At 44.6% G+C, this 26,056-nt stretch overlaps 1 protein-coding gene across 2 annotated transcripts in view; it reads right to left on the reverse strand.

Moving 5' to 3' along the window:
* Positions 1-26,056, reverse strand: part of HDAC4 (histone deacetylase 4) — a 439,152-nt gene that overhangs the window by 193,236 nt on the left and 219,860 nt on the right. For both annotated transcript variants that reach the window (XM_024194087.3, XM_024194086.3), the window contains exon 4: positions 1,816-2,060. In XM_024194087.3, coding sequence (XP_024049855.1) covers positions 1,816-2,060 — 245 coding nt within the window. The remainder of the gene's footprint in view (positions 1-1,815; positions 2,061-26,056) is intronic.

Here is a 26,056-nt window from a genome sequence, read left to right on the forward strand (position 1 = left end):
CCCCCCCCCCCCCCACACACACACACACACACCCACTCTCCCCCTTCCCGTTCCCAACCCTGCATGCGCTTTTGTGCTGCTCTGGAGGAGATAATATCCAGAGGACTGCTTTATAACTTGCAGATGTGCACTGGACAACATGTGCACTCCATTCTAACACCAAATTTGTAACATTAATCAAATTAATTAATGCTCCTCTATTCAGCACTCCTTACTCAGGCTGAGTTTCCTCTGCAGTTAATAGGAAATGTGATCCACCATTATAAAAGCACCATATTTGTGCTAGGCTTTGCTCAAATACCAAAGTGCACACCGTCCCTGCCTCAAAGAGTTTACAAGCCATAGGAAGATAAACTGCAATGATTACCCCTGGTTATGGCCTTGGCTACACTCAGGACTTCCCAGTGCTGCTGCGGCAGCGCTGCCGTGGCAGCGCTGTGAAGCGCAAGAGTTGTCTCGCAGCGCTGTAAGTACTCCACCTCTCTGAGGGGAATAGCGTGCAGCGCTGCGAGCGAGCGAGCTTGCAGCGCTGCAGGCACTGATTACACTGGCGCTTTACAGCGCTGCACTCGCTGCGCTCGGGGGGGGGCGTTTTCACACCCCTGAGCGCAGCAAGTTGCAGCGCTGTACAGCGCCAGTGTAGCCAAGGCCTATAGACTCTAATATCCCAATCTCAGGCCTTGGCTACACTTGCAAGGTACAGCGCTGTAAAGCCTTCCCCAGCGCTGTAACTCACTCCCCGTCCACACTGGCAGGGCACTTACAGCGCTGTATCTCCCTGGGTACACCGCTGCAGGTACTCCACATCTCCGAGAGGAATAACAGCTGCAGCGGAGTGGCTACAACTCACGGGTGTGAGTGTAAACGCTTGCAGCGCTGTACTAATCACCTTGTCAAGTGGCCAATCCTCTCCATTGTTGTGACAGGCTGCAGGAATGCGGAAGTGCCGGTTTCAAAGCTCGTACCACAGAGAAAAGCAAACAGTTTGCAGCTTGCTTTGAGTGAGTAAATGAATGAGGAGGGGGTTGGGAGTTCGGAACTTGCAAAATAGAGAGCTGACATGCTCCAAAAAGCACTCTCTCTCCCCCCACACTTCCTGTCACAATCCACCCCACCCCCCCGTTTTGAAAAGCACGTTGCAGCCACATGAATGCTGGGATAGCTGCCCATAATGCACTGCTCCCAACACAGCTGCAAATGTTGCAAGTGTGGCCACACCACTGCGCTGGCAGTGTGGACAGACTGCAGCGCTTTTCCCTACTCAGCTGTACGAAGACAGGTTTACCTCACAGCGCTGTACAGCTGCAAGTGTAGCCAAGGCCTCAGATGTTTACATTCAAACCCAACCCTTCGTTTAACTTTCCTACAGAATGTTATAAATATTGGCTATATAAATCATCCATCAGGTGAGAATGATTTGGGAATCATATCACATACAAAATATTTTCCCTCAACCTAACACTTATGGCCAAGATTTTTCAAAAATGAAATCCTAAATGCAGGCTCCTAAATCCACACTTAGGCCTCTATGGGAGGGTTGATGGGAGTAGTTGGGCAGTTCAGCCCTTTTGAAAGTCAGGCCACTTATTTAGGTGCCTAGATAAGGACCTAGGAGACTGGAATCTAAATTTAATCTCTCATTGTTAAAATTTTGGTACTTGGTTCTCTGTATCAAACCTACAGATATGGTTCTCTAAACGAGGGTTACCAGTCTCACTGCTTCTCCACCTTTCAAACAAGTCTGCCTACATTTAGAGCATTTTTTTTTTAAATTAGTATTTCTACCCACCACTCTCAGCTGTTTCAATCACTTACTTTTATATGTTCATGTAGCTGGGCCTCATGCTGACGGGAAAGTTGCTCATGCTGCCTCTGGAACTCGGCTATAAGGATTTGTCTCTGAATTTGTTGTTTTTGTTTGAGAGCCAGGAGTTCCTGCTGGAGCTGCTGTTCTCGGAGTGTAGGTTCCGTCACTGGCATGGAAAACTGGTGGTCCAAGCGGAGATCCATGGGGACTGAAGTTGGTGCAACTTGCAAGGGCAGTGCTGTGTTCACATCAACTGCAAAACAAACAAACAAAACAAAAGGTGATCAGCCTATTCCCCGTTCAATAGTGAATTTAGCTTTGGCTTTTAGAAGACTTTCTAGGAACCACAATACCTGAATCAAAAACACCATCTCTTTTATATTTCATATTGTAAAAAGACACACAACCTAGGTATGCCAATTTATTCACTCACTGAGATGGAAGCCTGTTTTAAAAGCAAAACGTGCCCTCTCTCTTTTTGAAAAGACCTGTGTTATCCAAAAACAAGTATAGCAAGGAATATGATATGTGGTATTATCAACAAACTGCACATGAGCTCTCTTGATCTCTTTGCAAGTCTGCACCAGGGAAAGTCTCCCAAATAAACTGGGTTAATAATGTTTTTAGCCAACAGCAAGCCAGTAAGTGGGACATTGGGCTCTAGGAAAACTTGCTAAAATAGAATTGCACACCTCAACTGTTGTAGTTCGAGCCATGTCAGTCCCTGGATATTAGAGAGACAAGGTGGGTGACAATCTTTTATTGGACCAACTTCTGTTGGTGAGAGAGCCAAGCTTTTGAGCCACACAGAGCTCTTCTTCAGGTCTGGGAAAGGAGGTACTCCCAGCCTCACAGCAAACTGCAAGGTGGAACAGATTGTTTAGCGTAAGTAATTAGCACATATTGTAAGGCAGGTGTTCTCAACCTTTTTCTTTCTGAGGCCCCCCAAACATGCTATAAAAACTCCACGGCCCACCTGTGCCACAATAACTTGTTTTCTGCGTATAAAAGCGGGGGGAGGGCCGGCGTTGGGGGTAGCAAGCAGGGCAATTGCCCAGAGGTCCATGTGAAGCTAAGTTGCTCAGGCTTCTGCTTCAGCCCCAGGTGGCAGGGCTCAGGGCCCCGGGCTCAGCCAGGCAGTGGGACTTCGGCTTTCTGCCCTGGGCCCCAGCAAGTCTAACACTGATCCTGCTTGGTGTTCCCCCCTGAAACCTGCTCGTGGCCCCCCGAGGGAGCCCCTGACCACTGGTTGAGAACCACTGTTGTAACGGACCACCCAGAGCTGACCTATCAGTCCTCATCCTCAAAGGAAACCTGCACACTTTCAAAAAAAGGAGCCTGGGAACTTAAATGCATTACTCTGCTAGACACTAAAAATCATGGACTGAACAGAGACACTGGATTTTTGGCTTATTACAGCAATCCAACACATGATTGCAGAGATGTTAACGGGCCACTCTACCTTGAATGGGCTATTACAATATGTGCTAACTACTTACATTAAACAATCTGTTCCACCTTGCATTTTGCTGTGAGGCTGGGAATACCTCCTTTCCCAGACCTGAAGAAGAGCTCTGTGTGGCTTGAAAGCTTGATTCTCACCAACTGAAATTGGTCCCAAAAAGAGATATTACTTCACCCACCTTGTCTTTCTACACCTTGGCTATATATAACGGAAGCCAGAGTTACTGGTAGTGATAAATAAGAAGGTAAGAACACAAGGTGATTTTCACATAGATTCTTGAGTGAACAGCAGAGCTTGCAGTTGGGGGGAGCAGGAACAGAATCTTTTAACTTCTAAATTCAACCAAAAGCCAGTTAAGAGGGTCCCATGATTGTCAAGGCAGTGATGAAGGCATCAGCTAACCTGGAAGAGTCATTAACATGAACGCTGAAGTAGCCATGGACAACTAATGGCCTTGGCCATTCCAGGGTATAAATGGGATTTGTACTTGTTTAGCACAACCAGTACAGAGGAGTGATCTGGGTACCACAGGGTTGCCAACTTTCTAATTGCACAAAACCAAACACCCTTGCCCTGCCCCTTCTCACTCCATCCCCCCCTCCCTCACTTGCTTTCCCCAACCCTCACTTAGGGTATGTCTACACTACGAGAGTAGTTCGATTTTAGTTAAATCAAATATGTGCAATCGATATTAGAAAGTCGAACGTATGTGTCTACACTAAGGACAGTAATTCGACTTTGTCAGTCCACACTACCAGGGAAAGCGTCGACATTGGAAGCAGTGCACTGTGGGCAGCTATCCCACAGTTCCCGCAGTCCCCGCTGCCCATTGGAATTCTGGGTCGATCCGCCAATGCCTTCTGGGTAAAAAAATGTGGCGAGGGTGCTTTTGGGTAACTGTCGTCATCCGTCAGTCACTACCGCCCTCCCTCCCTCCCTGAAAGCGCCGGCGGGAAATCAGTTCGCGCACTTTTTGATCAGTGACAGCGCGGACGCCACAGCACTGCGATCATGGATCCCGCTGCGACCATCGCTGCAGTTGTGGCCGTTCTCAACGCCTCGCACCTTATCATACACCTTTCCCAGAGGCAGATGCAGAGAAATCAGGCGAGGAGGCTACGGCACCGCCGTGAGGGCCTGAAGTCGGAGAGAAGCACAGAGCTGTCAGAAACCACGAGCCCCAGCGCCCAGGACATCACGGTGGCAATGGGGCATGTGGATTTTGTTGAACGGCGATTCTGGGCCCGGGAAACAAGCACGGACTGGTGGGACCGCATAGTGCTGCAGGTCTGGGATGAATCCCAGTGGCTGCGAAACTTTCGCATGCGGAAGGGGACTTTCCTCGAACTTTGTGAGTTGCTGTCCCCTGCCCTGAAGCGCAAGGACACCCGCATGCGAGCAGCCCTGACTGTCCAGAAGCGAGTGGCCATAGCCCTCTGGAAGCTTGCAACGCCGGACAGCTACCGGTCAGTCGCGAACCACTTTGGCGTGGGCAAATCTACCGTGGGGGTTGTTGTCCTGCAAGTAGCCAAGGCAATCGTCAAGGTACTGCTGTCAAAGGTAGTGACCCTGGGAAACGCGCAGGCCATCATAGATGGCTTCGCCGCGATGGGATTCCCAAACTGCGGTGGGGCTATAGATGGGATTCACATCCCTATCCTGGGACCGGGCCACCAGGCCAGCCAGTACATCAACAGAAAGGGCTACTTTTCAATGGTGCTGCAAGCACTGGTGGACCATCGGGGACGTTTTACAAACATCAATGTCGGATGGCCGGGCAAGGTTCATGACGCTCGCGTGTTCAGGAACTCTGGTCTGTTTAGACGGCTGCAGGAAGGCATTTACAAGATAACTGTTGGGGATGTGGAGATGCCTACAGTGATCCTCGGGGACCCAGCCTACCCGCTAATGCCCTGGCTCATGAAGCCCTATACTGGCGCCCTGGACACTGCACAAGAACTCTTCAACTACCGGCTGAGCAAGTGCAGAATGGTGGTGGAGTGTGCTTTTGGCCGTCTCAAGGGGAGATGGAGAAGCTTACTGACTCGCTGTGATCTCAGCGAAACCAATATCCCCATCGTTATTGCAGCTTGCTGTGTGCTCCACAATCTCTGTGAGAGCAAGGGGGAGACCTTTATGGCGGGGTGGGAGGTTGAGGCAAATAGCCTGGCTGCTGATTACGCCCAGCCAGACAGCCGGGCGATTAGAAGAGCCCAGCGGGACGCGCTGTGCATCCGGGAGGCTTTGAAAGCCAGTTTCAAGGCTGGGCAGGGTACCCAGTGACTTTTAAGTTTGTGGACACAGAAGCTGAACTTGCCCCCGTTTCTTTACCCAGTTGCCGTCGACTATCCTCTCCAGTTACATACCCCCTTCACCCCCTTCCCAAAAAATAAAATCTGTTCTGTTTTGTTAATGGACACCGTTGTCTTTATTACTGTTTTCGCGGGAATGTTTTAAACCTGGGACGCAGACTGTGGCGGGGGGCGGGTTTAGTGTTGTGATGCAAATGATGCTTCTAAACTCCAGGAATGACAGGCTCCGCGGTGGTAGACTGGTTGTTTCAACGGAGCCTGCCAGCCCTCCTGGCCGGGACTGCGTGTATGTGTCGGCTATGTGACTGTCTTGCAGGGGGAGGAGGGTTACAGATCCCCTGCTGCGCGGCTCTGTGATCCAGGGTAAGGACCGCTGCATAAGATCTGTAACTGCCCTCCCCCGCCACCAAGTCACAGAGCAACACCACCCCCCCCACCACACAGAACATGAAAACCACCTCCCAGACTGACCAGGATAACTAGTCACTGCACTGTATATGTGCCCTGCTGCTGGACCTGCCCCCTGCTAAAGGTGACTGTCCTGTCCAATTACCAAGCCCCTTCCCCCCCCTTCAGACAGACTCTCCTCCAAAAGAAGAGGATGGAAACAGTAATGAACAGAAACGTATTTTTTATTAACAACCGCACATGGAACGGGGGGGTGAAACTTGGACGGGGTCTTGTGTGAGGCGGGTAGGAAAGGACTTTTCAAATTTTGGAGAATGAGAGCCTTCTAGTGGTAGAGCAGTCCGCAGGGGTGGAGTGAAATTTTTCACGGCCCCTTCCGCCCCTCCGTGTTTGGACTTTGGGTGAGGGGGGTATGGGACTTGGTGGCGGGGCAGGGCAGTTAGAGAGAGACTGCAGCGGGGCTCTCTCCTCCTGCCTCCGGTCCTGCAGAACATCCACAAGGCGGCGGAGCGTGTCCGTTTGCTCCCTCATTAGTCCAAGCAGCGTTTGAGTAGCCTGCCAGTCCTCCTGTCGCCACCTCTCCTCCTGTTCCATGTTTGCCCGGTGCATTTGGGACAAGTTCTCCCTCCACTGTGTCTGCTGGGCTGCCTGTGCTCGGGAGCATCCCATTAGTTCAGCAAACATGTCTTCCCGTGTCCTCTTCTTCCTCCTCCTAATGTGCGCTAGCCTCTGGGCAGATGGGGCTGTGGGAATTGGAAAAAGGGAGTGAATTCCTAAGACAGATCAATGTATCTGTGAACAGAGAACATAGTCTTTCAACAAGACCATGCAGAGCACCTATCACACGCGCACTGAGGACAAGGTCGAATTTTCGGCCCTCGCCTACAGTGCCTGCGGTCTTGCTGTGGCGAGCTGAGGAGCAGGGCAGGACACCGGACTTTGTCTAGATGGCAAACATGGTAAGCCGTAGACTTGTGGCTGCTTAAAACTTTAAGAGTGGCACTGGCCTCCTTTCACATAGAAAGCAATGCGAGTCTCTGCTGGCAGCAATCCTGCAAGCATGAACTCTGGCCCTGTCCCACCCCCTCGCGGCTGTAAACCGCGTGGCTGTAAACCGGCGGTTGCAGTTCTGTAAAGGGACGGGCAAGCAGTCCCAATACTAACTTTCCCCTACCTAATTCACAGCAGGGAGTCATGCCAGACATCACCCTGCTGAAGGTCTCGGAGAGCCAGAAGGAGCGGATGCTTCGGGACAGCCTGCAGAAACCGGGGCCATTTGCTGCAATGCTCTGCAAGGCCATGATCCCCGAGTACCTGCTGGCGTTGTGGCAGGGAAACGTCTCATACCACGGGGGGCCTAATAAGCTCTCCCTGCCCAGGAACCTGCTCATGAGGCTTGAAAAACACCTGCAGGAGGCCTATGAGGAGTTCTCCCCGGAGGATGTCGTCTCTATCCCCGGATACATTGACCAGTTTTTGGCTTAGGTGCCCTTGGAGGGACAAAAGAGTGCAGCGTTTGGGGCAGTATAATCATGAAGCGGACATTGTGAAATTTTTTGAAAATAGACTATATATTGAAGCGCCCAAAGACAGACTAATCATGATACACTTTGCACAGATTCCCGTTTTGTTGGACTTTCCTGTTTACATGTTTTGAAGCACTTTACCCACTGTTAATATTTTAAATCTTCCTGTTCTGTTTTAAAAAAAATGTTTACATGTTTGAAAGCACTTTAGCTATTGTTAATATTTTAAATATGCCAGTTATGTTATAAATAAATGTTTAGATATTTAAAACACTTACTGCTTGATCCTTCCCCTGAATCTGTGTCTGGGGTAACGGCTGGGGAGGGTTGGTAGGGGATCTCTGTGAGGGTGATGAAGAGCTCCTGGCTGTCGGGCAAATCAGCGTTGTAAGCGCTGTCGACTGCCTCGTCCTCCTCATCTCCTTCCTCCTCTTCCCCGTCCGCTGAGGAACCGGCCGCGGACAATATCCCATCCTCAGAGTCCACGGTCAGGGGTGGGGTAGTGGTGGCGGCCGCACCTAGGATGGAATGCAGTGCCTCGTAGAAACGGGATGTGTGGGGCTGGGATCCGGAGAGTCCGTTTGCCTCTTTGGTCTTCTGGTAGCCTTGTCTCAGCTCCTTAATTTTCACGCGGCACTGCGTTGCATCCCGGCTGTATCCTCTCTCTGCCATGGCTTTAGAGATCTTTTCATAGGTCTTTGCATTCCGTCTTTTGGAGCGCAGCTTGGAAAGCACGGACTCATCTCCCCACACAGCGATGAGATCCAAGACTTCCCGATCCGTCCATGCTGGGGCCCTCTTTCTATTAGATTGCACGGCCATCTCTGCTGGAGAGCTCTGCATCGTTGCCACTGCTGCTGAGCTCGCCACGGTGTCAAAACAGAAACTGCGATTCAAACTGCCCAGACAGGAAAAGGAATTCAAATTTTCCCAGGGTGTGGCTGGTCAGAGCATCCGAGCTCAGACTGCTGTCCAGAGCGTCAACAGAGTGGTGCACTGTGGGATAGCTCCCGGAGCTATTAGCGTCGATTTCCATCCACACCTACCCTAATTCGACATGGCCATGTCGAATTTAGCGCTACTCCCCTCGTTGGGGAGGATTACAGAAATCGATTTAAAGAGAGCTCTATGTCGAACTAAATAGCTTCGTGGTGTGGACGGGTGCAGGGTTAATTCGATATAACGGCGCTAAATTCGACATAAAAGCCTAGTGTAGACCAGGCCTTACTTGCTCATTTTCACTGGGCTGGGGCAGGGATTTGGGGTGCAGGAGGTGGTGAGGGCTCTGGGGTGGGCCCAGAAATGAGAGGTTCATGGTGCGGGGGAGGGAGGAGTCCAGGCTGGGCAAACAGTTGGGGTGCGGGCTCAGGGGTGGGGCCGGGATGAACGGTTTGGGGTGTAGAAGAGGGCTGGAGGGTGGAGCCGAGGGGTTCGGAGCGTGGGAGGGGTCTCCAGGCTGAGGCATGGGATTGGGGTGTGAGAGATGGTACTGGCTCTGGGCTGGGGATGCGGGTTCCAGGGTGGGGCCAGAAAAAAGGGGTTCAGAATGCGGAAGGGGGCTCCGGGGTGGGGCAGGGAGTGCAGGCTCTGGAAAGGAGTTTGGGTGCGGGAGGGGGCTCAGGGCTGGGGTATGTGGTTGGGGTACAGGAGGAGATGAGGGGTGTGGGCTCTGGGCAGCGTTTACCTCTGCCGTCTCCCCGGAGGCATCAACATGTCTCTCCGGCTCCTAGGTGCAAGGACAGTGGCCAGGCGGCTCTGTGCAGTGCACGCTGCCTCCACCCACTGGCATCGACCCCCACAGCTCCCATTGGCTGCAGTTCCTAGCCAATGGGTGCTGCGGAGCTGGTGCTCGGGCAGCCTGTGGAGCCCATCTGGCCATGCCTACGCCTAGGAGCAAAGGGACATGTCGCTGTTTCCAGGAAGCTGTGCGGAGCTGGATAGGGAGCCTGCCGGCCCCGCCAACCAGACTTTTAACGGTGGTGACTGGAGCCACCAGGGTCCCTTTTCGACCAGGCATTCCAGTCGAAAACTGACACCTGGCAACCCTAAAGAGGACCCACAGTTTAACATCTAAGGAGCTGCACACTAGGTGAGAAACTCATATTAATCTGCTTCTGGAACGGGAAACCTAGTGCACAGAGCACTAGACTGGAGACCTGAGGTCAATTCCTGACTTTCACTGTTCTGATGGGTGATGCTGCCTAAGTAACTTCCTTCCTGATGCCTCAGTTTCCCCATCAACAAAAGGAGATGATACTGATCTTTTTAAAGTGCTTTGAGATCTAAAGATGAAAAGATCTCAAGATAAGAGGGTATTAATATTATTACATACTTAATGCAAATTGCTAAATGAAATCTATTTTGTGGGACATAGTTGTGGCCAAAAATTTACAAGGAAACGGGAAAAATTCAAATGTCAGGTGAAGATAGGAGAGGTCCCAAGAAAACTCCCTTTCCAAGGGGGACAAACTGTAGTGTAACAGAGAAGCACTAAACATAGCTCAGTGTACTAGCAGCTAATGCAGGGGTTCTAAAGCAGATGGATACCTAGGAATGCCACATCATGCCCCTTTGTACAGCGTAGCATCTGTTCGGAGATAAGCCTTTGAATAATCAGGATCCAGGGATAAAGAGGATATAAAAATGTACTTGAATACTTGGTGTATTAAGGAGTCAGTTATTTGGCTACACAAAGAGCATTTCTCTGAGAACTGGGAACTTTTCATAAAGAAGCAAACAGGACAGATGTTTAGTGAAAACACTGCAGCAACACTGATCTCAATATAATTCCATTGTTTTTCCCTTTACAACCACAACCATCCACTATCATCTAAATATTCAAAATTGCAACCAAAATTCTAATTCTGTACTAAATATTACAGCTGTTTATATTTGCTGTATTTTTAATGTTTTGCTCCATAAGAAAACTCAGTATCTCCCCTGATATGTTTATATTTATATGAAAACCCATATTTGTTAAAAATGATAAAAATATATGTAAATTTAACTTTACAAAAAAATCCTTAGTCCTTTTCAGAATGATTTACTACGTTTATCTACAATTAGAACACGCAACATCTTGGAAAACACTTGTGCTAACAAAATGTTTGTCAAATTATCCAAGTATAAAAATGTGGTGCCGGGGTGCACAGCCCCTGTGGGGGCACCAGGGGAGGAGATGCAGCCATGGGGGGGGACACAGCCCCTGCTCTGGACCTGGCTGCAGGACAGGGGTGTGTGGCCCTGGCTGCAGCCCTCGCCCAGCCCAGCCGCAGCCAAAGGGTGGGGCACATGGCCCTGGGAAGCCATGATGGGGGTGCGCGGCCCCCGCTGAAGCCCCCGGGCAGAAGCTGCAGGGCAGGGGCACATGGCCTTGGTTGCAGCCCCTGCCATAAGCCACAGGGCAGGGGCTGCAGGGTCCTGGTTCCAGCCCCAGTTGCAGGGCAGGGGCGCACAATCTCACCTCCAGCCCCATCTCCAGTCCCTGACAGCTGAAGCTGAAGAAGTCACGGAGGTCCAGTAAAGTCACAGAATCCGTGACTGCCATGCCCTCCATGACTAAATCGTAGCCTTAGTAACGTTCACTAAAGGAACAGATGTGTATAGTAGGTCACCTTCTTGTAAATTTCTTTACATGATTTCCCCCCCCGCCTAAGGAGCAGTCACAGCTCTGACTGAACTAGCTCAAGAAGGGATAGGAGAAGTCATCTGAAATGACTCAAAGATTCTTTGATAGCAAATTTTACTCACGTGGACTGCAATATTTGACTGCTTACATGTCCTCTATAGAAAATAAACAGGGCTTTGTTTTTGCCCACATGACAGAGTTCGAGTCAGAAACTATTTGACGGGCTCTGATGAGAACTGAGGCATGAAGTTGACTCTCCCACAACCAACAAGTATTAGAACAAACTAAAAGATGGACAATGTCATGATTTACACAGAAGGGCAAATTGTTCTTAGAAACAAATTGGGGTGTGGGTCTAGGAAAAAGAAACTATATAAATTGTTCCATCGTAGGTAAAACAGCCAGCTTGCTAACCATTCTAAGTGAGATGCTGGCTACCAGAAAGGTAACTAATTGTCATACAATATAAGGAAATGTCAACTAATATCTCAAATGAAAGCTTTCATTTTATGCAGGATTCAAGTGATATTCTACTTTAAGACTGGTTGCTTAACTATGGGTTTTATATCAGTCGCTTCCCTATGGAAGTGAGACATGGCTGCAGAACAAGTTGACTTTGATGTTCTTTAAACTGATGTGTCCTTAAATGTCACCTGCAAATATCTATAAAATATAAATACTAAGTTGGGTTTTGTTCTGAATGCCCCACTGAGCAATGTTAAGAGGAGTATTCTGTACACAAATGATCTTTTAAAATGTACTCCTCAGGGGTGAAAGTAACATAGAAGACTTACTTGGGGGGGGAGGGAGAGGCGCAGCGACGTTAAAGCGCTGCCATGCCAGCGCTTTAGCGTTGGCTGCGTACGTGCCGGTACTGGCAGCCACTTCTCACCAGTACGCCGTACTGGCCCATACCGGCTGTGATGGGTTGGATCACAGAAACCCCCTTGGGAGCTGCCACCTGACGTACCAAGACTACCCCTGCTTCTGTTTTCCCTGCCAGCTCAGGACTCCAGCACCCTGTCTTGCTGAGCGAGACACTCCCGTCTGCTCCAACACCGACCCAGGGTCTGAATCACTTGTCCCAAAGCTGCAAGTTTACCTGAAAACAGCTCACAGAAGTGTGCTTGTCTTTAGCACTCAGATGCCCAACTCCCAATGGGGTCTAAACCCAAATAAATCCGTTTTACCCTGCATAAAGCTTATGCAGGGCAAACTCATAAATTGTTCGCCCTCTATAACACTGATAGAGAGATATGCACAGTTGTTTGCTCCCCCAGGTATTAATGCATACTCTGAGTAAATTACTAAATAAAAAGTGATTTTATTAAATACAGACAGTAGGATTTAAGTGGTTCCAAGTAGTAACAGACAGAACAAAGTAAGTCACCAAGCAAAATAAAATAAAATGCGCAAATCTATGTCTAATCAAACTAAATACAGATAATCTCACCCTCAGAGATGCTTCAGTAAGTTTTTTCTCAGACTGGACACCTTCCAGGCCTGGGCACAATTCTTTCCCCTGGTACAGCTCTTGTTCCAGCTCAGGTGATAGCTAGGGGATTCTTCATGATGGCGCCTCTCTCCTCTTTTGTTCTGTTCCACCCCTTTATATATCTTTTGCATAAGGCAGGAACCCTTTGTCCCTCTGGGTTTCCACCCCCTCTCACTGGAAAAGCACCAGGTTAAAGATGGATTCCAGTTCAGGTCACATGATCACATGTCACTGCAAGACTTCATTGCCCACTTGCCAGCACACACATATACAGGAAGACTCACAGGTAAATACAGCCATCTGCGGATAATGGTCCTTGTTAATGGGAGTCATCAAGATTCCAAACCATCATTAATGGCCTACACTTTACATAATTACAATAGGCCCTCAGAGTTATATTTTATATTTCTAGTTTTAGATACAAGAGTGGTACATTTATACAAATCTGATGATCATACTCAATAGATTATAAGCTCTGTAATGATACCTTACAAGAGACCTTTTGCATGAAGCATATCCCAGTTACGTTATATTCACTTATTACCATATTTTTCTAAAACTATCCCAGTTACATTATATTCACTTATTATCATGTTTTTATAAAACTATATAGACTGCACAACGTCACACCGGCCTACTTTCACCCCTGGTACTCTTCCTATCTTTATCTCTCTGCACTGGTCTTGTCATATCTGACATGATGGATTTCCAGCTCTCACTCCAAAATTGTATTAGGCCATCAACATAACAAATACCCTGGAAATACCATTCACAAATACCCCTATTTGATGATGATAGGTGTTTCTATTGGGCTGCCATGGGCTTAATGTTCTTCAATATTTTTATCAATTATCTGGAAGTAAATAAACCACTACTGAAAGAAAATATTGAAGGAATAGCAAATAACGAGGAGGATAAGACAGTCATTCACAGTGATCTGGATTGCTTGGTAAGCTAAGCCCATTCACACAAATACATTTGAATACAGCCAAGTGCAAGGTCAGACAGCTAGGAACAAAGAATCCAGGCCACGTCTACAGAATGGGGAACTATAACCTGGAAAACAGTCACTCAGAAAAGGATGTAGAGGTCAAAGTGGACAAGCAATGCAAAGCTGTGGCAAAAAGGGTTAACACAATCCTTGGATGTATAAACAGGGAATCAGTGAATAGAAACAGAGAGGTGATTTTAACTCTGTATATGGCATTGGTAACTGTGCTTACTTCTGGTGTCCACATTTAAAAAGGATGTTGAAAAATTGGAGCAGGTGCAAAAAAAAGCCACAAACAGAATCTGAGGGCTGTCTTACAGTGAGAAACTTAGGACTTGTCTACAAGGTGGGGTAATATGCTCTACGGAGTGAGTGAGTGAATGAGTGAAATATCAAAAGGGCACTAACATGTTGTGCATTAATTGGCTCATGCAGACCCTGCTCATAACACAGTGAAGGTTGCCTAGAGAGCAGTACTCAACACACAGTAGGGAACCTTCAGGGAACACCAGCAGGGTCTACACAGACCAATTAATATACAACATGCTAGTGCGCTTTAGATACCACACGCCTATAGGGTGCATTATCCCACTGGGTAGAAATGCCCTTTGAGTGCTCAATTTGTCCAGCTTCTCAAAAAGATGATCAAGAGCTGATGTGAATTACAGTGTATAGGTACCTTCACAGAGATAAAATACTAGGTAAAGGCTTTTTAATCTAGCAGAGACAGACATGAGAACCAATGGCTGGAAGCCAAAGCCAGACAAATTCAAATTAGAAATAAGGCACAAATGTTTAACAGTGAGGGTGATTACCTACTGGAATAAACTACCAAGGGAAGTGGTGGACTCTTCAATTTGTGTATCTTCAGATCAAAACTGGAAACCTTTCTGGAATATATGCTTTAGTTAACCACAAATTATTGAGGTCATTACAGGGATAAATGATTGAAATTCTATGGCCTGTGTAATACAGGACATCAGAGAGTAGATGATCTACTACTGATCCCTTCAGCCCTTAAACAAAAAACAAACAAAAAAACCATCTGGAGCCTGGTTCTGTGTCACCCCACCTAAAAGTGAGACCTCTAGGACGGAGTTCCCAGGTAGTTATTGACTTCTCAGCCCCCCATAAATATGGGAAAGGAAACTGCAGCTAGCCCTGAAGATTGGTTCTGGTGATATCTGGACCTTCTCCTATATGATGATTTTATGGACCCTGACTTTGCACATAATCAGTTAAACTGGAGGAAAAATTGTGTTCTGCTTATGCTCTGAGAAGGCTTCCATCTCCTTGTCCAGTTAAAAAAAATGTGATTGTGTATTTAAAAAACTGTACTGTAATGCAAATGTACAAGCTGACAGCATTAATGTTGCATGGATAGCCTTAAATTTGACATTTCTTGATTTGTGATAGCTACGCAGACAATGCTGTCTTTCATATGATGTGCTGCTTTCAGTGAGGCACCCTTGAAGAAATGAATGGAACCACAATTTTTCTCCCCCCCCCCTTTTTTTTTTTTGGAAGAAGGGAAGATGATTGCTTCTAGGAATTTTTAGTCTTGCATTTAAAGGTGGGACATGGAGGAATAGTGGACAGATTCAGGAAGAGATTCCTGTGTATAGGTGAGCTGCATGGAAAAAGGTCTACAGATGACAACTAAAGAAGAATATGAAGGGGGTGGAAGCTTGGCTTAGGCTGAGGTGCTCCACTGCCAGAACTGTTTAGACATTTGTCAAAAGCAAGGCTTTGTCTGGGAAAAGCAAGCTCTTATCCATCCCTTCAAAAATAGCTCACTCTGCAAGGGAGCAGAGACTATTTTGGGGGAATGTTTGGAAGGAGAAACCATTGCAGCTGAAAGTAAATTACAGTATGAAAATTAAGACAGGGAAGAAAGACAGACTTTGCACAAGGCCATAGTGTGAGTGGCTATCTGGGAATAGAGATATGCTGGATTTTTTTTGTAAGCAAAGTTTTCAATTTGCCTAAATTTGACCTGTGACACGAGCAGGTCAAAAAAGTGTTTCACATAAGCTGATATCCAAACTATACACAGGAACAGAGATGACATGATTGACACCGTCAGTGAAATGCAGCCACTTCCAAGGTGGAATGTAGTAATTGTTTACCACACAAAAATGTAGTTTAGCACATGAAGTTACTTGTATTATATATATAGAGAGAGTCTCCAGATGAAGGTATTGTGGGAATTTACATGAGCAAAAAGTAATTATCTAGCACCAAGCATTACAGACTCAGAAGAGTGTTCTAGCTAATGAATCACCAAAACCACTTTCTGCAGCACCTAGCTGTTCCTAGAGGTTTCCCATATAGGAACATAAGAATGGCCATACTGGGTCAGACCAAAGGTCCATCTAGCCCAGTATCCTGTCTTCCCACAGTGGCCAAAGCCAGGTGCCCCAGAGGGAATGAACAGAACAGGTAATCAAGTGACCCATCCCGTCGCCCAGTCCCAGCTTCTGGCAAACAGAGGCTAGGGACACCATCCCTGCCCATCCTGGCTAATAGCCATTGATGTACTTATCCTCCACAAATTTATCTAGTTCTTTTTTGAACCCTGTTATAGTCTTGGCCTTCACAACAGCCTCTGGCAAGGAGTTCCACAGGTTGTGTGAAAAAATACTTCCTTTTGTCTGTTTTAAACCTGCCCACATATTCACACTATGCAGACGTTTTGTTTTTTTGTTTGTTTGTTTGTTTTTTAAGTGGATGCTATTTCAGCAAAAGGTCAGATTGCTGGAAATACTATTTTTCATCCTACAACTTGCTCCTCCCATTTTCTTATTGTTTTCCTTCCTGTCTTTTTTCCCTGCTCCATTTTTTTTTTCACTCCCCCACATTCCTCTCCAGATCCAGAAGCACAAAATAGGAAAATAGCCACCACTAGAACCTTGTCTGTGCCCTGGAACATACTGTAGCAAATTTCCCATAGAACATCAGGCTTGTGAAAATGACAGACCATTACACTCTGTAGTTTCACACACAGTTGTTTGCCACTACCTGCAGCATAGAGATAGCATCCTGTTTCAAATGCAGGCATCATCACAAAGCTAGATGAATCTAAGAATCTCTTGTTGGAGTTCACTGGCCATTTGTGAACCACTTACAACAGAAGATGTTTGTACGGCTGATTCTAATTTAAAGACTGTGTATAACAGGTAAACATGTAGTCACAGAATCACAGGACTGGCAGGGACCTCAAGAGGTCATCTAGTCCAGTCCCCTGCCATCATGGCAGGACTAAGTATTGTCTAGACCATCCCTGACAGGTGTTTGTCTACCCTGCTATTAAAAATCTCCAATGATGGTGATTCCACAACCTCCCAGATCCCTTTCCACAGTACTCCTTCGTAGCAGTCATTTCCCATTTTGTATGTGTGCAACTGATTGTTCCTTCCTAAGTGGAGTACTTTGCATTTGTCCTTATTGAATTTCATCCTATTTACGTCAGACCATTTCTCCAGTTTGTCCACGTCATTTTGAATTTTAATCCTATCCTCCAAAGCACGTGCAACCCCTCCCAGCTTGGTATCGTCCACAAACTTTATAAGTGTTCTCTCTATGCCATTTTCTAAATCATTGATGAAGATATTCAACAGAACCGGACCCAGAATTGATTTCTACAGGACCCCACTCATTATGCGAAACACTGATAACTACTCTCTAGGAACGGCTCTCCAACCAGTTATGCACCGACCTTATAGTAGCTCCTTCTAGGTTGCATTTCCCTAGTTTGTTTATGAGAAGATCATGCGAGACAGTATCAAAAGCTTTACTAAAGTCAAGATATACCACATCTACCGCTTACCCCCTATCCACAAGGCTTGACACCCTGTCAAACAAAGCTATCTGGTTGGTTTGACACGATTTGTTCCTGACAAATCCATGCTGACTGTAAAACTATCTTCAAGTGTGGGAGTGAAATATGTAATTAAACAACTGGCTATCTTTACAGTTGATTGGGTTAGATCAGTGGCTCTCAACCTGTTGGCCTAGGAAACAAGTGATGGTTCACAGTGCTCATTCCTCCTCCCGGTTATTAACTGTAACCATTAAAAGGCAGCTATAATACATTAAACATGTAAGCAATTGCAATAGTTGGCATAGGGATGCAATGTGGCCATCTCTCCACCCATTACTGGCCGGAGAGATGGCCATGAGCCAGTCTCTTTATTAAAATAAGGACCATCCTATGGAAAAGTCTGAGAACTCTTCTGTTAGATAGGTTTGAATGGTTATTTTATATATTATATTTGTGTTTACAATTCACTCTGCTGTGGTTCCAAGACTTGCTAAGGTCTGTAAGTATTACTGTTTAAAATAGTCAAAAATCACAGTTGTTCCTGCAATGGCACCATCACTTTCATACATGAAAAAGAGAAAGATTCCAAAAACAAATATACCACAAAACAAAAAACACAAAAACCCTGCCCTCGTCAGTAGAAAGGGGGGGGGGGGAGAGAGAGAGAGAGAGAGAGAGACCACTAATGTCGTTTTTACTCATGAGAGGTTCTCAGATACTCTACAACATGGGCCATATAAGAATGTAGAGCGAGAGAGAGAAAATATGGGCCAGATTTTCAAACAAGCTCACCATACAACAGCTCTCCCCAAGGTCTGATCTGTAGTCAAAGTTGTACCAATTTAACTTTAAATCGGTTTTATAATAGATTTTGTTTAGCATGGATGCTCTTAATTTGAGTTTGTGATATAATGCATCAGTTTAGGTATTTTATAGCCAGACGTAAAAGGGGGAGTTTAGACTTGTGTCAGCATTTAAGTATGAATTTTCGGGTACTAAATTTAGACTTAATGCTATAGGAACATTAATGGTTTGGAAGCAGGGGGAAGAAATTTTAAAGTTTGAAACTAATATTCAGTTTCCTAGAGTCCAAAATCTGAACAAAAGCATTCAGATTCTTTTTTTAAAGACTGAAGATACATTTACTAATGTTCAACAAGTTCACTCCATTTCCAAAAACTATTGGTTCACATTGAGCCATAAAATGTACATTATAGCAGATGGGGGGAAATCATTTGAGAAGAAGTTTGGTCTAATGTTTCCCTTATGATCTCTTCCAAATATGAAATCTGTTCAACAGATTCTGTTCACAGCTCTATGAGAATTCTCTGATGGCCATCTACACTGGAGACTAGAACTTTAGAATTCGGCGGAGTAATGACAGACCTCCAATGTTATCAAATATCTCTATACATAAATACTAACCTGGAAAACACATACAAATGTATAAAATATGTTAAGAACAGGCAGACAATTGATTTTTCTAAATATGGCATTTCCCCCGCCACCATCACGGTTACTTGAAAAATTTTTCTCCCAAGATAGAACAAGGCTATCATCACAGTAAGATTCCTAGAGTACATATCTTTGAGAGCCTGCCAGAAGTCTCAGGATGCTAATACAGACTAATGAAAATATCCACACAAAAAAGTAAGCAGTAGAAAACAAAAATTGTAACAGCTAGATCATGCACAACTCATCTTCAGAAACAACATGTACTGTGGTTGTGAAGGAGCCAATTTACTATTTCCATCAAAACAACATTTAAGGGCATGTCTACACTTGCCTCCGGAGAGCTCGATCCAGCGGGGGTCGACTTATCGCATCTAGTGAAGACGCGATAAATCGACCGCCAAGTGCTCTCCTGTCAACTCCAGTACTCCACCGGAGCGAGAAGCGTAGGTGGAGTCGACGAGGGAGCGTCAGCAGTCGACCTACCGCAGTGAAGACATTGCGGTAAGTAGTTCTAAGTACGTCGACTTCAGCTATGCTATTTTCGTAGCTGAAGTTGCTTAACTTAGACTGACTTACCTCGCCCCCACCTTCCCCCCAGTGTAGACCAGGCCTTAGATTTAATAGACAAAGCCTCTGCTCCAAAGGGACTATAGGTATGCTTCATCATATTCACTGTAAACAGTATGAAATCTGCATGATAACTATATCTCAAACAGGTGGCAATACATTTCTCACAATTTGGTTTTTCATGTTATGTAATTCTGAATCTACTGAAGATAATTCATTTAGGGCTAAAGTCTGATCTCTGTTATATTGGGGTAAATCTGGAGAATCTGTATTGATTTCATACCAGTGAGAGTCAGAATTTAGCCTCAAATTAGACTGTTCAACCAAATCTAGCTTAAGTCCATTATGAGATATAGGAATTTTGTATCAAATACAGTGTATGATCACAATCCAAACCTTAAAGAAATAGTTAATACTAGAGTAGTCAGCTGTATATGGATTCCCTACCCAGAAAGCTTCTGAGAGGGAAATAATGAATATGAACAATACTATGCACGATTTTGCTAGCACTCACAATTTTATTGAGTCTTTCAATGTTCTGTGTTTTTCTTAAAGCCACAGCTTAGAATTCTTATGAGAGAATCCCACCATTCTTTTTTTTAATTCATTAAAGTAATGAATTTAACTCATTAAGTAAGTTTCTAGCCCTTACTGTTGCAGAGAAGAACTTGAAATTGTGAATGCTAAAAGATCAAAACCAGAGGGCAAATCTAAAGAACTCCCAGGTTTGTTTGCTTTAATTTCATGCTTTTTAAGTCTAGTGTATGACTTTTGTAGGCCTGACAAGATAACTGAACATTTGGGGTTGGCAGTACTGCATACATCTTTATGGAAACACTAAAAGATTAGAATTTCTAAAATGCAGGTGGAAGTTGTTTAGTAAGTCTGGCTAATTTTCAGAGCTAGGAACCGTTACATCAAAATTATTCACGTTAAGTGAAATTTCAGTTCTAAATATGCACATAAAATTTCTTCACACACTACTAATTCATGACCCAAGTGTCAGAGTTACTAAATTAAAAAAAATAAATGCTATTCAATGGGAAAAGAAATGACTACTTAAGCTGTTCTGCATTAGACCAAATGGAGTAGCTAAAGCTTTGCATTACTCAACCACTGGAGTATTTAGAAGACAATAGTGAGCAATTCAGAGAGCTTTTCAGCTCTAAATTACTATTAATTTGCCCTGTAAAAACAGCTTAAGTTCCATCACGTTAAAAAAAAAAAAAAAAAAAAGACAGTTTAATATTCCTGAGAAAACTCAACAAATGTCACATTTTTAATACTGAGTAGAGATACAATGGAGCAACAAATCCACAAAAAATGTCTCAAGTCCTAGCACAGTGTGCCAGCTGCAGAGATCATAACCACAATTCTCATTCATTGTATTCAATGAGTGGTGCGTCAAACATGACTCGTACTATTTCCGTCTCAAAAACTACTTGAAATGCCATGAGTTCCCAACAGAAGCACTGAATGCTTCTGACCTGCAGAGCCCTCCTGAAAACAATAAAACCTTTTCTACTTAATGAACGCATCATCAAAACAAAAAAGCCTGTATTCATGAATATTTTATGGTAGACTAGAAAATTGCTTTTATAGGTTCTGCCTTGAGAACATATTAATACAATCAGATTAATGACGTTAGCAAAAGCACAAAGGCTATATTCAGAGTTTTAATGAGAAATACCAAACCCATGAATTAAAAGACAAGATCTCAATTATGAATAATAAACTATCCTATGTTCTCCACATCTTTTCCTTCACTGTAGGAAAATAATCAGTAAAAAGGAGGACACTGCATTTATTTTTCACTAGATACGCAGGGATTCTGTTCAGTCTCTCCACTTACTATTACTTTCATAACATGCTAAAACACACTGTGCTATTCTTCTCCCCCAAAATAATGAAGACATTTAGAGGTTTCCAAGAAAATGTATGTTGTAAATTAGCTAAGATCTAAAGCATCCCACTCCTTACCGGTTGAAGTCATTAAGAGTCTGGCACTTAGTAAAAAATCTGATAAATTTGGAAATTCATAGTTTGCCCAATATATGATTAATGGGAGTCATTTGTTGGTTAAGAATTGCCATAGTGAACTGTTCGCTCTAAACAGTGAATATTTTCACACAGTATGTTTCTCATATATTTTCCTGAAATCTTTTAACATTAAACTATTTCATATTAAGTCTATATATATATATATAGTACCACATTGCTAGATTTTCATGCACTAGTATTCTTTTTTTGCTTCTTGCCCCAGCACACTGGCAAATAGCTTTCTGCCAATATTGCATCTCTGTCTGTGTGTGTATATAGAATTTTTTTCCTGAAAGGGAGTGGGGGAAGTGTCACATTTATACACAAAAAAAATTAGATTACATTTCTTCAAAATAATTTGCATTTTTCTCTTTTCTTATATAGTGTTCCTGGCAGTCTTTAAAACACTGAACGTAACATTAAAGCATAAAATACCAGAAAGACACAAACATGCATTAACAAAATTATTTTAAACAAAACATCTAAAAATTTAAGAGCTCAATTAAAATCTTCTCATTTTCAGTGTAATGTTTACTTATATACATTTTACTCAAAGGAAATGTATGTCCCAGAATTAATTTTAAATATATAAATAGATTTCTCACAAAGTAGTTTATGTAAGGTAAAACAGAAGACAATACCTTTGTTACAATTTGGGTGCAATGTCAATTTCAAACGCAGATGTATTAAACTAGTCTTTTGCTTTGTGACACTCTCACGCGCACATGCACAGACACACACCTCAAATTCCACAGAATCTACAGAATACTAACTACCTAGATACCCAGTCCGATTTACTCCTCACTTTTCTCCTGATCCAAGGGAGAAGCTACATTAATCTCCACAGTCTCCTATAAAAACAGCGAAGGTGAGTTTCTGCTCAAGGCTGGGGGGAAGAAAAACAAGATTAAATAGAGTACGGACATACCACCACGTGTCTGATAGACAGCGAGCTTGGGAGACAGAGTGCGCAAAAACCCAGTACAAGAGCATTTCAACACATACAGTAACTCTGTAGTCCCTGGTGTATTTCAAACCACTACACATCAGGGAGGAACACACTCCTTCTGGATCAATGTATTTGAACTTAGGAGTCCAGCGCTTTCCAGAAACTATTGGCTCAACCTCCCTCCCTTCATCCCCCACCCTCTCATGACTTTCTTTAGCTTTGTTTCTGACTAATGAGTTTGCTTTCCCTCTAATTACTGCCATGCTAGTGTTGCCCTTCAGATAAATTCTGCCAATACAGCTTGTCAAGTGTTTTAGTATAAAATAAAAATAAAATGAAGCAGCCCTGGTTCACACCCACAGTCTTTCAGTTATTACCATCAAACACAAAGCAAAACATAACACACTACCTTTCTGAAAAAACAAGGTATTTGCATAGTATGATGCACACAATAAAGGATGACAGCTATTTTTGATGCAGTTGAATGAGTAAGCACGTATACAAATCTCTGCTAAGAATTATTTTCAGTGGTTTTCATTGCTAGATGGAACTGGAAATAGTTCTGTATGTGTTGAGGTGTTTAATTTCACATGTTTTATTTCCCCAAGGCTGACCCACTGCACTATTCAAAGCCTAAAAATGCAGGGTACTATTGTCAGAACGATTTCCACACGTCAGAAACATGTCACATAAAAGAACAAGTATACTGAACAGCTGGGAGACTTCAAAGGCATGAATGCAGTTTCCAAAAAACACAGCATTAATTTGGTACAAATCATCTCCTAAACGAGGTAAGGATAATTTCTTCTGGTTGAAAATTTATATTTGCCTATCCTTATGTATTCTATTGGTGTCTCAAAAAAATTAAACAACACACCACATCATTTTCAAATACCCTTTTTCTGCTTCCATGCAGTGTTTGTCAGCACTAAAGAGAACGCCTATCAAACAAAATAACAAAAACCCCAAAAAACACCTGGTACTGTTGTGAAGGGTTCATTGTGCATGCAAAGCACTCTTTCTACTGTCTACACTTCAGTAAATGTCAAAACTCGCCGAAACACTAAGAGACAGTGAGATCAGGGCTATTTATAGAAACAAGCTTCTGCAGTATCTGACTGCAGTGCCAAGATAAAAGAATTATATTTTCCTGTAAACCGTAATGGGACAAACGAAAACATGGAATTGCATCATAATCATGTTTGAAAGATTATCACGTATGAGGTGTATTTAGTCCACAATATGCTAGTTTTCTGCTTATCATCAAGTTTGTTATTAAAATATGCTAATGAAATTAGTGCACATTAAACTGGGAGTCAAAAAACCAGCTATCCATTTCAATACAAGACTAGAAATGTTTATTAGAACAAAAAGAAAGAAATTAAATTGAGATTTATGTTAGTATGATGTCATATCCCATAACCAGTGCTTCATGTAGAAGGGTGACCAGAGAGCAAATGTGAAAAATCGGGACAGGGGGTGGGGGGTAATAGGAGCCTATATAAGAAAAAGACCAAAAATCGGGACTGTCCCTATAAAATCGGGACATCTGATCACCCTATTCATGTAGTGAGTTTTGCACTGGGACATTTAACCGTTAAAACACGAATGAAATATCAACTGCAGAGCATTGCTTTTTATCTCAGAGAAACCTTCTTATCTAATATCCACCTGCTCTTTCCACAAAAGAAAATGCTTTAAAAATACTACAAAATCTAGGACTATTAGTCTTTATTATGAGAGATTTCCTACCAGCAATGATGTCTTGGTAATGATCTTACCTGGGGACTGTATGTTACATAAAAGAATCAAATATTTACAGTTTTACTAGCCACCTTCAAAGTCACTGTTTGCTATGAGACAGATGATCACAGCAAAGGTTTTTAATTTAGAGACAATGTTGAGTGTGACCAAACCAATGCATGTGTTTAAATGAAAAAGAGTGAATACTTATTCAAACAAACTATTCTGTTACCCACAACTCACTGGGCTAAAAAGGCACCTCTCACAGCACATTAATACTGGTTGTCACAGGCTACAGCATTTCTGAGGATTTGTCCATCCTCAAAAAGCAGGTCTCTCAGTTCACCACAGTTGCTATTAGTTCTGCACAGCTCAACACTTGCATGCTTTGGATATGTGTGTGGGGTGAATTCCCTACAACCAACGCACAGGTTGCAATGTGAACAAGAAATGGAGTATTTTTGGGATATGAGAAAATTTCAGCCTGAATTGGAACCGAACTTAATTATCCTCACACCCACTGAAAGTTTTCAAATGAGAAGCTGAACTTTAGACAACAGATGGGGTTTTAATGTTACTTACTCATTGCAAAGAAACATCTCTTGTTTTCTCATATTTAATACAATCTAAAGCAGCAGGGGGCAAACTACGGCCCGCGGGCCACATCCGGTCCGCAGGACCCTTCCCTCTGGCCCCTGAGCTCCTGCCAGGGAGCGGGGTCAGGACAGGCTTGCGGAGGAGCCAGCCCAACTCCCTGGCAGTGCGGTGAGTGGGGCGGAGGCCTCTCCCGTTCTGCTCCCCTCCCTCACTGCCTTCCTCGCAGTCACAGTTCCTCCAGCGCCTGAGCAGCGTGGCTGCAGCTCCAGCCATGGCTATAGCACCACCAGACCTGGTGCTCCAGTGTGGTGCTGTCAGGGGGCGGGGAGCAGGGGAGTTCCGGGGGGGCAGAGGCAAGGAGCAGCCAGGGTTGCAGGGGGCGGTCAAGGGGCCTGGACCCTGCTGCCAGGGACAGGGGAAGAGCAAGCCAGGGCCTCCCTCCTCCCCCAGCAGCCAAGCCCAAACAGGGAGCGAGCCCTGCCCAACTGCCAGGGAGAGCAGCCAAATGAGCAGGGGAAATGCACAGGGAAAGGACTGAGCCCCCTCTTCCCCCACCCCACAGGTAACGTGGGGCAAGGAGAGCAGGGAGGGTTGGATGGGGGCCCCAGGGGGTGGGGAGCAGGGGAGATTGGATAGGGGACGGGCATCCTGGGGGGATGGTTAGGGGGGCAGAGAGCAGGGGTGTTTGGATAGGATGCGGGAGTCCCGGGGGGCAGTCAGGGGTGGGAAGCGGAGGGGGTTGGATGGGGATGGAGGTTCTGGGGGGCTGGATAGGGGAGGCATAGCCTCCCCCAGCCATCCTTACCTGGCCCTCCATACAATTTCTGTATCAGATGTGGCCCTAGGGCCAAAAAGTTTGCCCACCCCGATCTAAAGGCATTCGTGTAAAATGCTTACAGAATATAATCACATCTTTTTTGTAAAATCTTTAAATTAAAATGACTTCCACTTGAATATAGATCCCTCTAGTAAATTCCTAAGTTTTATTCAATCAGGAAACTAAAATTGAAGATCAAAGAACGAAGACTAGATGGTTTATCCAACTCTTTCCTTTGTATTGGAATCTCAAAATACTATGGAAAGTTGGATTTCATGTCTCCTCCAAAAAATGAAAAGTAGTGAATAGTATTTTAGGACAATTCTGTCTTACCTATTAAATGGTCTCAGGGAATGGGCATGCACCAACCTAAACACTTAAACACCATTCCACCTAATTATGCGTGGAGGCAGAATTATGAATATTCTCTTTT

The sequence above is a fragment of the Terrapene carolina genome, unplaced genomic scaffold (genome assembly GCF_002925995.2).
Source record: "Terrapene carolina triunguis isolate 2854851 unplaced genomic scaffold, T_m_triunguis-2.0 Scaffold173, whole genome shotgun sequence".
NCBI lineage: Eukaryota > Metazoa > Chordata > Testudines > Emydidae > Terrapene > Terrapene triunguis.